This window comes from Pongo abelii, chromosome 12 (assembly GCF_028885655.2).
Source record: "Pongo abelii isolate AG06213 chromosome 12, NHGRI_mPonAbe1-v2.0_pri, whole genome shotgun sequence".
Lineage (NCBI taxonomy): Eukaryota > Metazoa > Chordata > Mammalia > Primates > Hominidae > Pongo > Pongo abelii.
Window position 1 is genome coordinate 68526331 of NC_071997.2, and position 18649 is coordinate 68544979.

Consider the following 18649-nt stretch of genomic DNA (forward strand, 5'->3'; position numbering starts at 1 on the left):
AGAATGGTGCTTGCCAGGGGATTAGCGGAGAGGGGGTGGAAGGGAATGGGGAACTGTTCTTTAATGCCACAGAGTCTCAGTTTTACAAGATTAAAAAGTTCTGAATATTGGTTGCCAAATAATACAAATATACTTAACAACACTGAAGGATACATTTTAAAATAATTAAGATAGTAAATTTTATGTTATGTGTATTTTACAATTTAAAATTTAATTTAAAAAATATTTTGTGTAAGTGTGTATGTGCAGTCACACATGTATGCCCCCATCAAGGAGTTCAAGAACCAAATGGCAAAAGTATCACTTCCTTTAGAAGCCATTTGTGACCCTCAGCCCTAGTAGTGAATCTGGTGCAGCTCTTGGCTTCGGGCGCTACCGCCTCCTATCACAGCAATTCTTACAGTCTCCAAACTGCCTGCTAAGTTCTCTGGCTCTGTTATAAGACTGTAAATTCCATAAGGACAGTAACTGCCACCTGATACTCCCCACCATATTCATCACCTTTAAACTAACGGGTTAGCTCCCCAGTGTTGGCAGCACTCAAACATTTGTGAATAAGCGAATAAATGAATAAAACAAACAGCTATTAATTAATGAAATCTGTTCTCTGAAAATTATTTCTTGTCCTACTTTTAAATCCTTAGTTTAAAATAAAAGTGGTTTGATCACTGATTAGAAACCAGATTACAACCACCCACTACTTTAATTCAAAAAATAAAATATTGGATCAACAGACGTTATATACAAGTTTGATGAAAGAAAACCTAAATAGAAAACTTTGTTTTGCATAGGAAATTTTATAGTCATAAAATTAGTACAGGAATTACAAAGCAATCCCCCTGTAATAAATGAATAGAATGAACAATCACATATCACAAGCCCGGAAAAGTAAATTTCCTAAGAAAGTTTTTTGTCTTCTACCACTTATAAATTATAAGCAAAGCAAACTATCAAATCAAGCACATATTTTTATTTTCCCAGCTATTAACTCCCATATCTTTGGGGTTTTTAAAAATTAATTTTAGGGCCGGGCGTGGTGGCTCACACTTGTAATCCCAGCACTTTGGGAGACAGAGGCAGGTGAATCACAAGGTCAGGAGATCGAGACCATCCTGGCTAACATGGTGAAACCCCATCTCTACTAAAAATACAAAAAATTAGCCAGGCGTGGTGGCCAGCACCTATAGTCCTAGCTACTCAGGAGGCTGAGGCAGGAGAATGGTGTGAACCTGGGAAGCGGAGCTCGCAGTGAGCCAAGATTGCGCCACTGCACTCCAGCCTGGGTGACAGAGCGAGACTCCGTCTCAAAAAAAAAAAAAAAAAAAAAAAAAATTTTAATTTTAATTACTCTAAAATAAATGTTACTAACTTATGGAAAGGAAAACATGAAGGCAATTTTTCCAGTGATGGATGAGCCCTCACAATCCAAAGGCAAAAATTTGTAACATTTTTACATGTAAGTAAACAGGTCTTTTCAAAGAGCTAGTTAGAAATCCTGGCACCAACACTGTCCTCCAAACAACTACATACACCAGTACTAACGCAATCATTCATGCTCAATATCCTTCAATATAATCTGCTACTAGTTCTCTATTAAGTGTTTCAAACAGCAGTTAACACAACAGCCAATGGAAAAAAGATCAACCTGCTAATAAATAAAAATCAAAGAAAAATCTAGAAATTTAAAAATATTTTTCATCTCAACTGGCAAATATGTTTTAAAGTGATAATATTAAATGCGTTAATAAATACAGTGAGACTGGCAATAAAACAGACTATAGGTCTCTACTCAAATGTCAACTTAGAGAGGCCTTCTCTACCCAGCCTATCTAAAATATTACCTCTACCCCTTCATTCTCTGTTCCTTTATCTTTTTCTTCATTTCACTTATCGCTACTTGAAATCACGTCACATATTTTTTATTGTCCAGTTCTTTACTAGATTGTAAACTAGAAACTAGATGAATGGAGGGTTTTATCATTATGGTTCTCTACTAATATACATACAGTTGGTGCTCAAAAAACAGCTGTTGGACCAACAAATTAATATGAATGGGAGTGCAAATTGATATACACTTTTTTTTTTTTTTGAGACGGAGTTTCACTGTTGTCGCCCAGGCTAGAGTGCAATGGCGTGATCTCAGCTCATTGCCTCCGAGGTTCAAGTGATTCTCCTGCCTCAGTCTCCCAAGTAGCTGGGATTACAGGTACATGCCACCACGGCCGACTAATTTTTGTATTTTTAGTAGAAACGGGGTTTTACCATGTTGGCTAGTCTCAAACTCCTGACCTCAGGTGATCTGCCTGCCTCAGCTTCCCAAAGTGCTGGGATTACAGGTGTGAGCCACTGCACCCAGCCTGATATACTCTTTTTGGAAAGCAATCAGAAATACAAAACAAAACCTTTAAAAAGTGCATGTCCTCTGAAGAAAACACCATTTCTGAACATTTATTCTTAGAAAATTCAGAAATGCAAAGTTTTACATTCATTACATGGTTTTAATAACAGCAAAAAATCAGAACCAACCTACCCAACTATAAGAGAATCCCCAGAAGTAAAAGACGCTGATATGCTCACACTACCGTTAACTACAATATTTCCTTCAAGTGATTAACTGAATCCACTGTCTTATTTTCCACATCAAAAAATTAAGAAAAGACATTTCATTTCCAAGGTTTTGCCATGCTTAATGATAGATGATCAAAGATCCTATGATGGCCATCAACCATCCTTCCTAAAATTTCGCCTAAACTTTGACAACTTAATGCCAAGGACACTGTGCAAAGCCTCCTTGGCCCACTAAACACCACATAATGAACACACACCAATTCTTTAAACATCTCCACCTCCATACAATATGAAAACGGGTACTTAATTATTTTAATAGCTACAACAGTCCTCTAAAACAAGGCCTACCTCTTACATTTATCTTGAGTTTGGTAGACATAAAATCTATAAACATGGTTGGAGTTGCTGGTTAAAGGTAATTCTACATATAACCTAGGGCTTTCAGTATGTGAATCTAGATATCCTTCAGTAAAACTCATTAAACAAAATAGTCACCTAAGCATGTTCACAATGTTGTTTATTCTCATTGACCTGACAGAGTAAAGGCCTCCTGCAATCCTGAAGGTTAAAGAATTAGCTAAAGTGTATCTTTGCAGTAACAAAAATTTGTTAGGATAGATGAGTTTATTTAATACAATGAAAACTGCAGACTAACAACACATTTGATAAAGAAAATTATAAGAATGTAAATATGGTTCTTCTACTTGATAGAATATTTTGCTAAAAATAAAAACAAAGTATTAAATTATTCATGAATCACAAATGAAACATACATCAAATTAAGTACACTGATAACAAATAAATAAAAATATATTTAAAACCAAAGGCAAAGAATAAATATGAAAGTCATAGAATTTTAAAAAGCACAATCTAGACTCTTAATTCCATTGTTTTTACTGTGCCCAACATAATACCTGATATAGAGGAGGTACTTCATAAATATTTGTTGAATGTGTAACGACAGCAACCTTTGCTATGGTTAAGCCTTTGCCAAAATGCCTGGCACATAGTAAATGCTTTTATGAATATTGTCAATAATCCTCAATAAAATCCTATAAAGTAGGTTCTTTTATTATTTCTACCTTTTATGAGTAAGGAAACCAAGACTTAAAGCAGTTAAATAACTTGCCCAATGTTACATGGCTAAGGAGTCATGAGGCTAGGACAAATCTCTTAAGCCTGTTTTTTATCTCACTGACATTACTAACAAATTGGGAAAAAAAAGTGTTAAATACACTGAAGTCAGAATGAATTCAAAATGTATATGTAGGTGGTCTTTGTAATGGTAGGATTTTTTAGTGATTTACATAGAGCTTGAAGTAATTTCTCAGATACCTGTTGACTATGCACTTGGTTAAGAATATTATAGCTCTCTATCATAAAATTAGGGATTTTAAAACTATAAAAATTCACACAATAAACAACATAAATATACAGAAATTAAACTACAAGCTCAGCTATCCCTGAGAAATGGTGTTAAAAATAAAAAAATTAAAAAACAGGGAAATTTCAAAGTAGCCATTTCAGTAACAGTGACCAAGAACCACGAGAAATCTGTATTTCTTATGTAATTTGGGGTTTCAGATTGAGGAATTTAAAGCACAGCTACTCCCTACTTGCTTCCTAAAAAATACATCCGCCTAGACTGCTATAAGGCACAGGACCATCCATCCTGTGCTTTCCGGAATCTTATTTCAGCCAAAATGATCCCCCAATTGACAATGAGCTTGCGGCATGGCCGCCACTACCTTGCCTACCCTCATTTCCCACCTATTTGCATTCTTATTCTCCAGGAGTACTATAAAAATTATAGTTCTTAGAGCACCTTCTGTTCTCTCATGCCTGTGGGCCTTTGCATACCACATTCTCTTAAACCTGGAGTATCTACCCCTGATTTTTTGGGCAAACTCTTATTCATACTTCAAGTCTCAGTTCTAACATTACTTCTTATCTTTAACTTGATTAGGACTTCATCAACTCACCAGCTGCTCCTTCTCCTGCTACACTGAGCACATATACCAGAAACCCACTTATTTAATTATTTAAAACATCTGAACAAGTAGTCAGTTAATTTTAAAAATAACCGCAAGCATAGAATCATAAAAAAGTTTTAGACACATTAACTATTTTAACTTTTTACAAATAAGTCTACATTCATTCACCAAGGTCTTTTCCTTATTTATAGCACGAATCTGTTGACCCAGAGCTGTGTGTCATCTTTCTTATATAAACCACATCAATAATATACATTCTGTGATTTTCAGTTTCAGTTTCTTCCAAGTGGACCAAGAGCTTAGACATTTGTGAAACAATCTGCATGCAGAAAAATCATTCTAGATTTATGCAATTTTCTCAGTCTTTCTTAGTTGTCACACCTATTCAACATTTTTTTTTTTTTGCTATTCATCTTTATCCAAGTTTCCCAAAGCATTCAACTCAGTTTTCATAGAAAGCGCTTTTTTTAAACCCATTTCACTAGTTTATATAAAATTTAATTATGTTATGTCATTATAACCAAGATAACTAGCATGAACACATTTGAGAACAAGTACAATTGACTTCCGTAAGCAAGCCACTCACTTTGGTGGGAGAACATATGCATAATAAAAAGTAGACCCAAGGCCAGGTGAGGTCACTCACACCTACAATCCCAGCACTTTGGGAGACCTAGGTAGGAGAATCGCTTGAGCCCAGGAGTTACCAGCCTGGGTAACATAGCGAGACCTTGTCTTTACAAAAAATTTGAAAATTAGGTGGGCATGCTGACACGTGCCTGTAGTCCCCGCTACTCAAGAGGCTGAGGCAGGAGGATCCGTTGAGTTCACAAGCTCAGGGACAATGAGCTATGGTCACACCACTGCACTTCAGCCTGGGCAACGGAGTGAGATCCTGTCTCTTTAAAAAAAAAAAAAGTAGACCCAAGCATTCTGAGAATGGAGAACACCAGTTATTCTCTCTAGGTAGAAGCCTGTTAGTGAAATATCTCCTGAACCACATTCATAGGTATTACCCAGTTGCACAATAAACATATTTTTGTGCAAACATCTCCCCACTAAACCAAAAGTTCAGAACTGGCTTGCTATTGCATGCCTGTGTTATTGATTCCTTCAGCCCTCTAGGCAGCTGGGCAGGGCTGGAGGCAGCCACAGCCTCCTTCCCAACTAAACGGCCTCTTACATTTACCCTACTCATTTTCTATGGGAAAATTTGGGAAACATTGTATGGTCCAAATTTTAAGTTCTTTAAGGGGAGTGACTGTCTTTATTTTTGCATTCCCAATAATTAAAATAAAATAGTGGGTATTTGATAGGTCTGTAGAATAAACATAATGAATAAAGGAGACTTCGATAGCCTCACATAGTCTCACATAGTGACTACAGATAAACCAGAAAAAAGGACTTCAGACAGGGAGATGTGACTGTTGGGGGTAAGCCTGGGCCAGAAGAGCAGTGATGGGAAATTAGTTTTCTATAATTATTTTATTTATTTATGAATTTATGTTTTATCTCTCCCACTAGAATAGAGCTCTATTAGTATTAGGCCCCTGACTGTCTTGTTCACTTGTATCTCAGTGCCCAATGCCTATCACACCACAGTAGCTATTCAATAAATATTTGTTAAATGTATCGTGGGAAGAATTTCAAAGAGAAGTGAGGGTATTTTAGGCTCTAAAGGAAGGAATGGAGCCTGCTCTACTCTACTCAAGGAAAGATGGAGAACTGATGGAAAGGCCATACTTTAAAGACTTTCAAGTTTCTTTCAAACAATTGGTGGCAACTGGTGGGTGTTCTACAATACATCATAGTGATTAGGAATGCGGGCTCAGGTAGACCTGGGCCTAAATTCTGCCTTATTAGCTAAGGAAACTTGTGTGGATAACTCAATCCCTCTCAGCCCCCACTGTGTCTTGCATTATGAAAAAAGGATAATAGTGAGCTCCTAGAGTTATCTGAGTATCATGTAAGAAAACACATGTAGAAGAGTTGAGAAGAATGCCTATTAGTGCTGAATAAATGTTTGTTGCTATTGTTATTACTACTGTTGTTGATAAGCACATAAAGTATGCCGCATTCTGTGCACTAGAGATAAAGATAGGGATGTACTCCTTATTGTTACTACAGGATACCAAAGAACCAGGTCTTAGGGCCTGACTATCTATCTGGTTCATCAGGGCCCCTTCTCTTAGGTGACTTACTCTGAACTTCAGTTTCCTCTTTTGTAAAATGACATAATAGTACCTATCTTCCAGGTCTGTTATGAATATTAAATGAAATCACAAACATAAAGGATTCAGCACAAAGCCTGACATGTGAGTACCCAAACACTGGCAATAATCATTAACTACAGAATATAGAGCTTTGCATACACAGCTCTTTACAAAGGTTTAAAAAAGGAAAAATGCTTAAAGCTTTGCTTCATTAAAAACCAAAAAACCCTTTGAAATGGTGTTTCTTGTTCTTTTGAAATAAGAGAATATTTTCCAATCTGCTGTTGGCATTAGGACTAGGTACAATGAAGACACCTGTCTTAAACAAGCCCATCTATAAATAGAAATCTGTATTTAATGGCCTACTTCTACTTCTTTCCATATTTAGTCTAGTCATAGGTATTCTCCTGGCACATCCAAGTTTCTTCTCAGCTATCTTTTATATATTTTCACTTTTGACCTTGAAAGAAAAATTCCATCAGTACTCTTAGTTATTACTTTGTCCTTCCTTTGACTCAGTGGGAATTTTAAAAATGAGATACGATAACAAATTAGCTTGGATAGCTTTATAATGTTTCTAATAGTGTATCTTTGCAACTTTTTTGTAAATCAAACTATTCTAAAATTAAAAGTTGATTTTAAAACACATATTGTTAGTTGCTTCTCACTTATTCAATGCTCATGCATTAACCTACTTACAGCATTTATTTCTTCCTCTTGATATATTTGCCTCTCAAACTCCTGTAACTACTGCCCTTTCATTAAAAATTGTAGCAATTTCCAAAATGCTAAAGAGATGTAAAATTATAATGCTCCCAACTGTGCATTTTAAACCTGGAAAACTAGAGAAGAGATGACAATAAAAGAATTGCCAGAAAACCCAGATGAAAAAAACAAGAAATAAGTAAAATGCTGTGGTTACAGATGGCAAATGGTCCTACAAAGTAGTTGGTACCTATGAAGAGAAGGTACCAACTGCTCCCTAAACCTTACTGTATCTAGAATTTTTACAGAAATTTTACGAAGTTCAAAGACTTCTGAGTATTTTTTAAGTGTAAAAGGTAAAGGTGATACACAGATGGTTTAAAAAAATTCAAACACTACAAACAGGTATGTATATTCATCACTTTTTTGTAGAAGTCAGCTGAAGTCATAAAATTAGTCAACCTTGTGGAACATCTGACCCATATCCTTAGCAGCTAAGAAGATAGTTTTAAAAGAACACTCCACTTTAGTATTATTAGAAAGGACAAAGGTAGATGACTCAGGGAGCTGGAAAGGGATGCTAACAGAAATGGAGTTCCAAATACCAACCTCCTTACGTCACAATCTGTTCCAGTAAAGTCCTTAGTAAAGGACTCTTTACTAAAATCATCTTGTATCTCCCTTCTTGTTAGCCTACCTGTGGGCAAAAGAAGTTTCAGAATAATTTATAATCCTAAGTGCGTAAAAAAAAAAAAAAACAAAACCGCAGCCTCTTACATCATCCTGCTTATGCTATATGCTAGCCTTAAACTCTGAGGTACTGAATAGCCTGTGATTACAGCAGTGTAAAATACAATGATAGTTGTTTTTTTTTTGAGGCAGAGTTTCGCTCTTTCACCCAGGCTGGAGTAAAGTGACGCAATCTCGGCTCACTGCAACCTCCGGCCCCCCAGGTTCAAGTGATTCTCCTGCCTCAGCCTCCTAAGTAGCTGGGATTATAGGCACCTGCCACCACACCCAGCTAATTTTTGTATTTTTAGTAGAGACGGGGTTTCGCCATGTTGGCCAGGGTGGTCTCAAACTCCTGACCTTAGTTGATCCACCTGCCTTGGCCTCGCGAAGTGCTAGGATTACAGGCATCAGCCTAAACTGGTAGTTTAATTATGTAATTCACATAGTTGGAACAGCTCCAGAGAAATGAAGGTGGGAATGGGGAAAAGGCCAGAGGTTATAAAAACAAAGTTCTATAAAAGGCTAAAGGGCTGGTATGGGCAAGTTATACGAAAGGCAAGATGACATAAAACAGAGAGGAGGCAAGGCTGACCTCTTTTTTGGATGTACAAATGAAGAAAAAGGCAAGATCTGCTTAGCTTGCGTGTTTAAGGGAAAATCTATAAAGAAGTCCATTTCAAAGGGGCACAAGAAAACAGTTGGAGATGATGGAAAAGTTCTGTATATTGATTGTGGTGGCAGTTACATGACTATGAGCATCTGCCAAAACTCATAAAAATGTGCACTAAGCGGGGGAGAAAAACCCCAAAGCTATTAACAGCTAAAATTCTGATTAACCTTATGAGGTTTATCACAATGAAAAACAAAAACAATAAGCATCTTTTAACTAATTGGGTTCATGTTTTATAATGTTGAAAAATCGAAACCAACTGTTTGAGTTATGTAATGAAGCAAGGTTTTACAATTTTGTTCCAATCTCCTCTCCCTCAAATGGAAATTGAAGTTTCCGATATCTCCCCAGTGCAACCCACCAAGAGGGAGGATCTCAGCCTGGAAGAAGGGCTGCAGTGGCAGGCAAAGAGACTCAGCATCTGGCTCTCAGGGGCTTGCTTCTGGCTCCAGATACGGAGCAGCAGACCCATCTACCATATGCTCCACCACCAGAGAACAGCTACATGCTATTAAGTTTATTATTTTTAGACACCTACTACTCTCAAAGCTTTCTTCTCTTTGATCATCCCTCTATCCTCAGAGAAATCTTGCCTCAAGGTTACCCCAGGAGTCTAGCCTAATGCCAGAAAGTCTTTCCTGAGCCTCAGGCCAGTAAGATGCTTCCACAGCACCCTATGGACTGTTAATTGTTTGTTCTGTAGTTAGCTGTTTCTGGACCCATTTCCTCCACAAACATGGGGCCAAAATTCTGAAAAGAGACCAAGACTTATTTTTCTAGCACCGGCATCCAACTAGAAGGTATCCCATAAATGTGTCTTGAATGAGATTCTAGGACAGTACTTCTTATCATCTTTACAGGTCATGAACCCCCACCTTTGAAAATCTAATCAAAGTCAGGTAATCTACTCTAAAAAATGTACATTTACACATGGTTTCACATATCATTTTTAAAACTCTATGAAGGGACTGCAATTCCTACAAAGACCTCCCAAATTGAGATGTCTGGCGTAAACATTCTAGTCTCATCTTAGCATACAATGTGACAAGTGAAGTGTCAGCTGTTTAAGTCTCATCTAGAACAAAGAAAATGAATTAGTAGGAGATCCCCCAAGTAAGAGATGTCAGGGAAGAAAAGATAAGAAGCAGACATGGGCCGCCCATCCCATTTTATATAAAGATTCCCCCAGTATTTATATTAAATAAAGATAATGGGGCCTGGCAAGGTGGCTCATGCCTGTACTCTCAGCACTTTAGGGAGGCCAGGAGTTTGAGACCAGCCTGGACAACACAGCAAGACCCAGTTTTCTACAAAAAAAAAAAAAAAGTTTTTTATAGTTAGCCGGCCATAGCGACACAAGCCTGTAGTTCCAGCTACTCAGGAGGCTGCAGCAGGAGGGCTGCTTGAGCCCAGGAGTTCGAGGCCACAGTGAGTATAATCATGCCACTGCTGCACTACAGCTCGGGCAATAGAGGTAGTCACTTTCTCCAAAAATGTATATATGCATTTTCATTCCATTATAAAACATATGATACACTTAGGGAGTAGAATACCAAACTTACCTTTATTAGTTATCATTAGCCCTGTGACACATTAGCTGAGTTCTAAAAAGACTCTCTGTGGGTTGGAAATTGGAATTGGAGGGACTGGCAATGTTCAAATGGTAGTATTACCACCTGAACCCACACTCTGATTTTCCTAATGAATTCAATTCTGTGGGACTGGACTGTCCTCTACTTTGGACACAAAGGCAGTAGTTAGAGATCCTGGTCCAACAATAATACCTGGAGTCTATCAAATCAAATATGTAACTGCCATTAAAGTTCCATGTATTTGCTATTGCTATTTCTAAAGTGAAATTATAGACATGTAACCAGAATGGAATTAATAATCATGGGCTTGTTGTCAGTTCCTTTATCAGGTCCCCATTTCTGAAAGTCCTGTACACAAAGGAATGTGAAGGAAGCTAATCCCGAGGGAAATTTAAAAACTGTTCAATTCATCATGAAATCAAAAGTTGAAGCTTTGGCAATATTTGCTAAATTAGTATTAGTATGTTTGCTTAGTATCAGTATTTCTATATATTACTGTTTTAAAACTTTATGTCAAAGAAATGATGAGACTTTTTGGTATTCAGCCATGTCCTCAGAGCCATTTCTTTAAATGCCACTAATTCCTTTTTGTGGAATACTTTTTAGGATCTCATTTGTGTGTGTTATCTCCACATACACACAGAACAAGTCTCTAATGGCTTTACCATTGGCTAGTTGCAGCTGGGAAATTTTCACATGCTCAAAGCAAATCATCCTATATGGCATACTATATCAGATGCTTGGCCAGATTGCCTCAAGATTTTTTTTTTTAATGTGCAAACTTTAAATGCACAGTGTACTACGGTTCACCTTCAGAAAAAAAAATGCTATGTATCCGTACTCTGCACACATAAACTGTAACTTCCTCAGACTTCCTTATAAACAAACAATAGCTTTTAATGTTTTTTGTATTGATAGACTAAGAAAAACTCTCAGCAATTTTATGGAACAAAACAAAAAATCCATTGGAGCTAAATACCACATGCTATTCTCTTCATGCCAATTCTCTACCCTATGATCCTACATAACTCCTCCCCGTTCACAAATATACCTTCACTCTTTTGATCCTATTAAATATTGAAATGAAAAAGTCATTTTTTTTTTTTGAGACAGGCTCTCACTCTGTTGCCCAGGCTGGAGTGCAGTGGCGATATCATAGCTAACTGTAGCCTCAAACTCCTGGGCTCAAGTGATCTTCCTACCTCAGCCTTCCAAGTAGCTGGGACTACAGGCAAATGCCACCAGGCACAGCTAACTAAAAAAAAAAAATTTGTAGAAGCGAGGTCTATGTTGCCCGCGCTGGTAAAAAAGCCTTCTTTAGAGAATATTTTGTATAGAAATGAAAATACATCATCACCAGGGGTCAGTGCCAGCCATGTGACTAACAGGTTTTAAATTAGCGCTCAAGAGAGAGAACCTGTCAGCTCCAATACCTTCTTGAACAGGCCCCGTACTTTCTCGTAACTCTGATCTGTTCCCTATCCCTCTCCATGCCCAATGTGTAAGCTTGGCCAAGACCAAGACACTCTCATAACCTCTCTGGAAAACAATGAAATGGTCAAATAAGCTACATATGCTGGCTTGTCCTTCCTTGCTCTAATTTAAAACATTAACATATATATATATATATATATATAAATTTTTTTACTTATGTAGTTAAATATCAAGATAATCTTATTATTACATTTAGTTAACATTTACAAAGAAGGAGCAGAGCATTATCCATAACTCTATAAACTGGGTTCTTATTAGCCATAATTCAATAAAACATGAACTCAAAAGACTTCTCACAAAACATCTATGTACTCACTGAGAGCTAAAACAAAACATTCAACACAAAAGGTAAGAATGAGTAAAACCTCACAATATAAAATTTCAATGCCTATCTATAAAGTATGTCCTTCAATCTAGTATTTATGAAAACCTATTTTTATCTAAAAAGTGGTTAAGGCAGGAGGATCACTTGAGGCCAGGAGTTTAAGACCAGCCTAGACAACATAGGGAGACCATGTCTCTACAAAAAAAAAAAAAAAATTAGCCAGGCCTGGTGGCACAATGCCTGTAGTCCTGTTTACTCAGGAGGCTGAGGCAGGAGGATCCCTTGAGCCCAGGAGTTCGAGGCTGTAGTGAGCTATGACTGTGCCACTACACTCCAGCCTGAGTGACAGAACAAGACCTCATCTCTAAGAGAAAATAAAAAATAAAGATAAAAATTAAAAGTGATCATCTGAAATGACAAAGGCATAAGAGGTCAGTTTTCTGAGGGCCAAAGAAATAAAGAAAGCTACTAAAGATGTTCTGAAAATACATACACTAAAATGGGGTCAGTAAATGGGCTAGATAATAAGTATTTTAGGTTTTGTTACAAGCCATACTATCTCCACTTCAACTATTCAACTCTGCCATTGTTGCAAAACAGCAGTTATAGACAATACGTAAATGAATGTGTGGATGTGTTCCAATAAAAGTTTACTTACAAACCAGGTGGCTGACTCTGCTAATTGTCAACCCATACACAAAAATATAGATCCACTGGTATGACAATGTTTATGTCACACCTTTGATATAAGGCTGACATGAGAAATGTTACTCTAAATGGCTGTTCTTCCACAGTAATTTCTTTTTACTTAGGAATATAAAATATTATTTGCATTTTTTTTAAAAAAGACCTACGTTCACTTTTAAAAATTACATTTTGAAAGGAAAATTGATCCCTATACAATCTCTAAGACCTGAGAAAGGAAACCTATGGGAAAGAGAAGAGTGGGACTAGGAGGCTAGAAGGAGGCATCCAAAAGAACCAAGGTGAACAAACATTAGCTCATGATTTGTATTCTCAGAACTATCTGCAAAAGCTGGTAACACGCATACCGTATATAAAACACATTTGTGCCCTCAAGAAACTCACGACATAGTTAAAGAGCAAACTTATTTTTTGCCTCTGCATTCCAAAATTTTCAAGATTAAGGGCATATGGGATTGCAAATACATTTTTTGAAGAAGCTTAAAACTTAGGCTTCAAAATAAAGACACTTTTAATGAAGACTTACACTTTTATAAACAGAAAAAGACTGCATAAAATCACATTACCTCTAGAATTTATTTTATATTTCTGTTCTTTTGTCCTATATCAATTCTGTATTACTATCAGTAACTATGGCTCACTACATGGGCGTAGCCTCCTGAAAGAATTTATCAGAACTTTCTTGGGAATGGGGTAGGGTAGTACTGAACCGAAAAAATCCCATGATTCCTCTTCTCCTTCCTTCTCCACCTTCTGACCCCTACTTCAAGAATCCCTACTATATATTATCTCTCAAAGTACAAAAGATAGATTTCTCCACTGAAAAAAACTAAACTAATTCTTGAACCTTAAAATATATTAAACATAATAAATCTGTGTGCCTTCCTTCAAGTAGGCTCTGTCTCTGAAAAGTTAAGTTTGTATAGTAGAAAACAAAAAATTCCCAGGTCTGCAAGCAAGAATTAAGACCAAAACCACTGTCAGAAACAGTGGTTCATGTCTGTAATCCCAGCATTTTGGGAGGCCAAGGCAGGCAGACTGCTTGAGCTCAGACGTTTGAGACCAGCCTGGGCAACATGGTGAAACCCCATCTCTACAAAAAAAATACAAAAATTAGCCAGACATGTTGGTAAACGCCTGTGGTCCCAGCTACCCAGGAGGTTGAGGTGGGAGGACACGAGCCCAGGGAAATAGAGGCTGCAATGAGCCTTGATAATGCCATTGTACTCCAGCTTGGGTGACAGAGTGAGACTGTCTTAAAAAAAAAAAAAAGAAAAAAGAAACTATACTTCTATACCCAGGTCCATCATAAATTATATAAGTGAGGTTACTTAAATTAGGGTAATTCCTAAGCAAAAGTTATTAAGTGTTTCGGGGGGGGGGGAATAAATAGTGCCTAAATTTATTATAATTTTAGGCTGTTCCCAAACATTTTTAAGAATCTGACTGAATTTATACCTACTTATTTTCTTAAACAACATACCTATCCAGAAGAATTCTAACTCTTTCTTGGAAGAAAATACTATTAAATCTACTACTTAAAAGTAGAAAAATAAATCACAATTCATTCACTAGGGCCAAGGAAATTAAAGACCAAAATAGCAGACCCTAAAAAAAAATGCATATTGTAACTGTTAAGCATTACAGCCAAGAGGAATTTTAGCTTTAACATCAAAAATAAGAGGCTCCTCAGAGAGAACATTTTGTGAGATTTTTATTTTTTAGCTTATTTTTTATAGTGAAAATGTTATGTATAATTTTTAAAACTTTAAGAACTGAAAGACATATGCAAATAAACGTACCTCTAACTAGGAACTACATATATGATTTTCTCATTAGGAAAAAACAAGACAGATTCATTAGCTTAAGCTATGATAAATAGTATATAAATTAATGAGTGAAGCTGTATTCCAATAAAATACAAGAAGAGAGCTTTAAGGTCTGGCTAAGCATCCATGACCCTACGGGCAATGAGAAATCAAATGTTTTGGGAGAGAGAAGGAAGAAACAAAGTAAACGAAGCTCTTATGGTATATTCAGTACTTTGCAAAATAGTCATTTCATATCCAGGGATACTGGGTACTGCCACAGGGAGATCAGACTGTTAGAGGACCTCAGCAAGACTCTGAGAGGTCTAAAAGAAGGGAAAGGAGCTGAAGGCTGTCTTCATAGTTTCAGGATGAGGGGTCAGAGAATTCAAAGCAAGTCCTGTCTTGTCTCACTTGATTGTTACAGGTCCCCTACACTACCCAACCCTCCTAAGTTAAACCAATGTCCAAGATTACCCTACATTTTCCTACATTTTATCTAAAACTTACTGAATCTTCAGGGGGTCTCTGGATTTTTCCCCAATCCACAGAAGGCCCCTTTTCTTGCAAAAATCTATGAAATAGCTTCCGAAATCCATCCAGGTCTTTTTTGGTGTGCTGTGAAAATAGAAGTCACTGTTACAACCAGCAGAATGCTTAATATTTAATAAAAACATAAAGACAGATACAAGTCACACATTTAAAATATCGTTAAATGAAATTCTTATACCATTAGGACATGGAGGGAGCAAAACTTTTTCACATCCTAAAAGCTAATACAGGCTGCACATAGTTGGTGCACGCCTGTAATCCCAGCACTTTGGGAGGCTCAGGCCAGCTGATCGTTTGAGCTCAGGAGTTTGAGACCAGCCTCAGCAATATGGCAAAACCCGGTGTCTATAAAAAAAAATACAAAAATCAGCCAGATGTGGTGGTGTGTGCCTTTAGTCTCATCTACTCAGGGGCTGAGGTGGGAGGATCACTTGAACCCAGGAAGTTGAGGCTGCAGTGAGCAGAGATTACAACACTGCACTCCAGCCTGGGTGACAGAGTGAGACCTGTCTCAAAAAAAAAAACAAAAACAAACAAACAAACACCATTTGTTTAATGGGAATTCCAACTGGCTCTGTACTTTTTTTTTTTTTTTTTTTTTTTTTTGAGACAGAGTCTTGCTCTGTTGTCCAGGCTAGAGTGTAGTGGCGCAATCTCTGCTCACTGCAACCTTCACCTCCCAGGCTTAAACTACCCTCCCACCTCAGCCTCCCCAGTAGCTGGGACCACAGGCACATACCACCATGCCTGGCTAATTTTTGTATTTTTTGGTAGAGACAGGGTTTCGCCATGTTGCCCAGGCCAGTCTCAAACTCCTGAGCTCAAGCAATCCTCCTGCCTTGGTCTCCCAAAGTGCTGGGATTACAGGTAAGAGCCACTACGCCTGCCCACTACACTTACTTACTGATATCTTTCTCTACTTCTCAATGAAAATTAATCTTCACTAAAAGAACAAAAAGAAATAAAACACAGCTAGCTTCAAAACATTACGTATAAATTGAAATATAAATATGAAAATACTAACCTATTGATTTATAAGTAAAAAAGTAAATGCCTCCCAGTTCTGGAAAACTTCTATGACAATTGTCAAAGTAGCATGGTTCTATCAGAAGTGACTCTCTGGAAAAGGCATGCAGGACATATGAAGCTAACTTCTCTCAATTACAACTGAACACAGGTATGCATTTCTCCACCCAATGACATCAAAACACAGAACAAAGTATAATTTGGTTCTGATTATTTTAATGACTTTGAAAACTTCCTAGGCTTAAATGAAAAAAAGATGATGGATTTACAAACAGCAAATGTTAAAAGCCCTTAATTGTTAAGCAATTCTAATTTTTTTGTTTTTGATGTTATCGTACATCTTGTGCTGATTTGAGGTGATGATGATCATCATCACCGGCAGCAACTCAGCATGAAGACAGATGAAGCGGGGGGAAAAAAAAAAAACAAACCCCACTGTAGAGACCTCCTTACCTCAAACTCATGTGATGATGCTGTGGTGAGTATTTTTTCTAGTTCCTTCTTCACAGATAATTCTAGCTCTTGCCGAATGACTTCTTGGAACTGAGAAGCGCCATCTTGAGACATTGCTTTGCTAAGATCTTAAAACAAAAATATAAAACCACCAACTGAAAACTCCAGGAAGCCATTCAAACAGCTGGTAAGCTATAACTGATTTCTGGTATTCAGCAAACGAAAAGGGCTCAATCCCAAGGTCCCTTTATCCTGTGGCAGTAATTTAGTGGTGTCAACTAGTTAGGACTCATTTCACTCCAGTTTCATATTCTCCACTAAACAAGAACCCCTTGAGAGGTATTGGCAATTCCAAGCTGCCTCTACTTCCCTGTATCAACGTTTTCATTTTAAAAGGAGAAGGGCATAGGGCTGCCTGCCATCTTCTGGTTTCCAATTTCAGCCAAGACTTTGCACTGCTTACGTGTGTCAGACTAGACTTTTAATGCTTTTGGCATAGCCGGGCACTTCTGTGACAGATGGATCTCACTAAAGGTGACAGAAATCCCTCTTAGATAAATACAAACAACAAAAATAGAAAACTACAGAAAAAGGCTGGGCAATGGCAGCTCATGCCTATAATCCCAACACTGCGGGAGGCCGAGGCGGGTAGACCCTGGAGCCCAGGAGTTTGAGACCAGGCTGGGCAACATGGCAAAACCTCATCTCTACAAAAAATACAAAAATTAGCCAGGTGTGGTGGCGCTTGTCTGTATTCCCAGCTACTTGGAAGGCTGAAGCAGGAGGATACCTTGAGCCGAGGAGGCAGAGGCTGCAGTGAGGCGAGATCGCGCCACTGCACTCCAGCCTGGGTGACAGAGGCAGATCCTGTCTCAAAAAGAAAAGAGAAAAAAGAAAAGAGAAAAAAAAAAAGAGAGAAAAAAAAAACAGAAAAAGAAACACCCCAGACCCAAACACCTTGGGAGAAAAATACCAACACAGGCTGTTTTACACTTTATCTAGAAAGTAATCATCTTATTTACTTCTCATAAAATAGGGACAACTAGATTATTTGTCCACCCTTCTCCTTCTATCCTTAGTACTTGATTCAATCTTATTTTAAAAATGTATTTGTAAAGTTTCCATTCAAATAGTTTGATAACTAGCTATTTTTACAAATGCCTGTTAATTTAGCAGAATCACATTTCAATAAGGCTAAAAACTCTTTCTCCTTATATACTCCACCTACTATAAATTCTTTCAGTTATATTTGAACAGGAGAAGACATTTATACAGATAGAATTAAAGCCAACATATGAGATAAAACTAAATGTAACTACAAAGTTTAGAAGTAACTAAAGTAGCTGTTTGAGATTTGTCTAAATGAGAACCATTTGAAAACAAAACAAAACATTTTAGAAGCTCCCTCTGCAGAACAATAACTTATTAATTTACATGATTTAAGGTCGAAACACACAGAACCCAAGTCACTATCCTATCAACCCAAGCTAAGAAAGGCTGGCTGAAAGACTCACATTTAATATTGCATGTGCTCTCTGTCAACACAGGTCTAAGTTTCAGAGGCAGACTTGAAAAAATCCCAGACACAGGTTCAAACTCAAGAAATGTCTCTAACCTTTGTTTCTTTCTTTTGTTTGATAGAGCACCAATGCATATGAAGAATAATTTGTTTTCTTCCACCCTCTTTATAAATATAATCGGCCTAAAGAAAAGAACATTACAACAAGCCGGTCACCTCTTCTACCCCTCTAAAAGCTCTGTTTTTAGTGATTAAAGAATCAGGAAGGGCTTGTAACGAATAAAAAATATTCA

At 37.3% G+C, this 18649-nt stretch overlaps 1 protein-coding gene across 3 annotated transcripts in view; it reads right to left on the minus strand.

Annotated features, from left to right (window-relative positions):
- The window catches only part of UGP2 (UDP-glucose pyrophosphorylase 2), a 51973-nt gene that overhangs the window by 20133 nt on the left and 13191 nt on the right, over positions 1 to 18649 (minus strand). For all 3 annotated transcript variants that reach the window (XM_009237247.4, NM_001133003.1, XM_009237248.4), the window contains 2 exon segments: positions 16838 to 16965; positions 15317 to 15424 (listed from right to left, as the gene is read on the minus strand). In XM_009237247.4, the coding sequence (XP_009235522.1) occupies positions 15317 to 15424; positions 16838 to 16965 (236 nt within the window).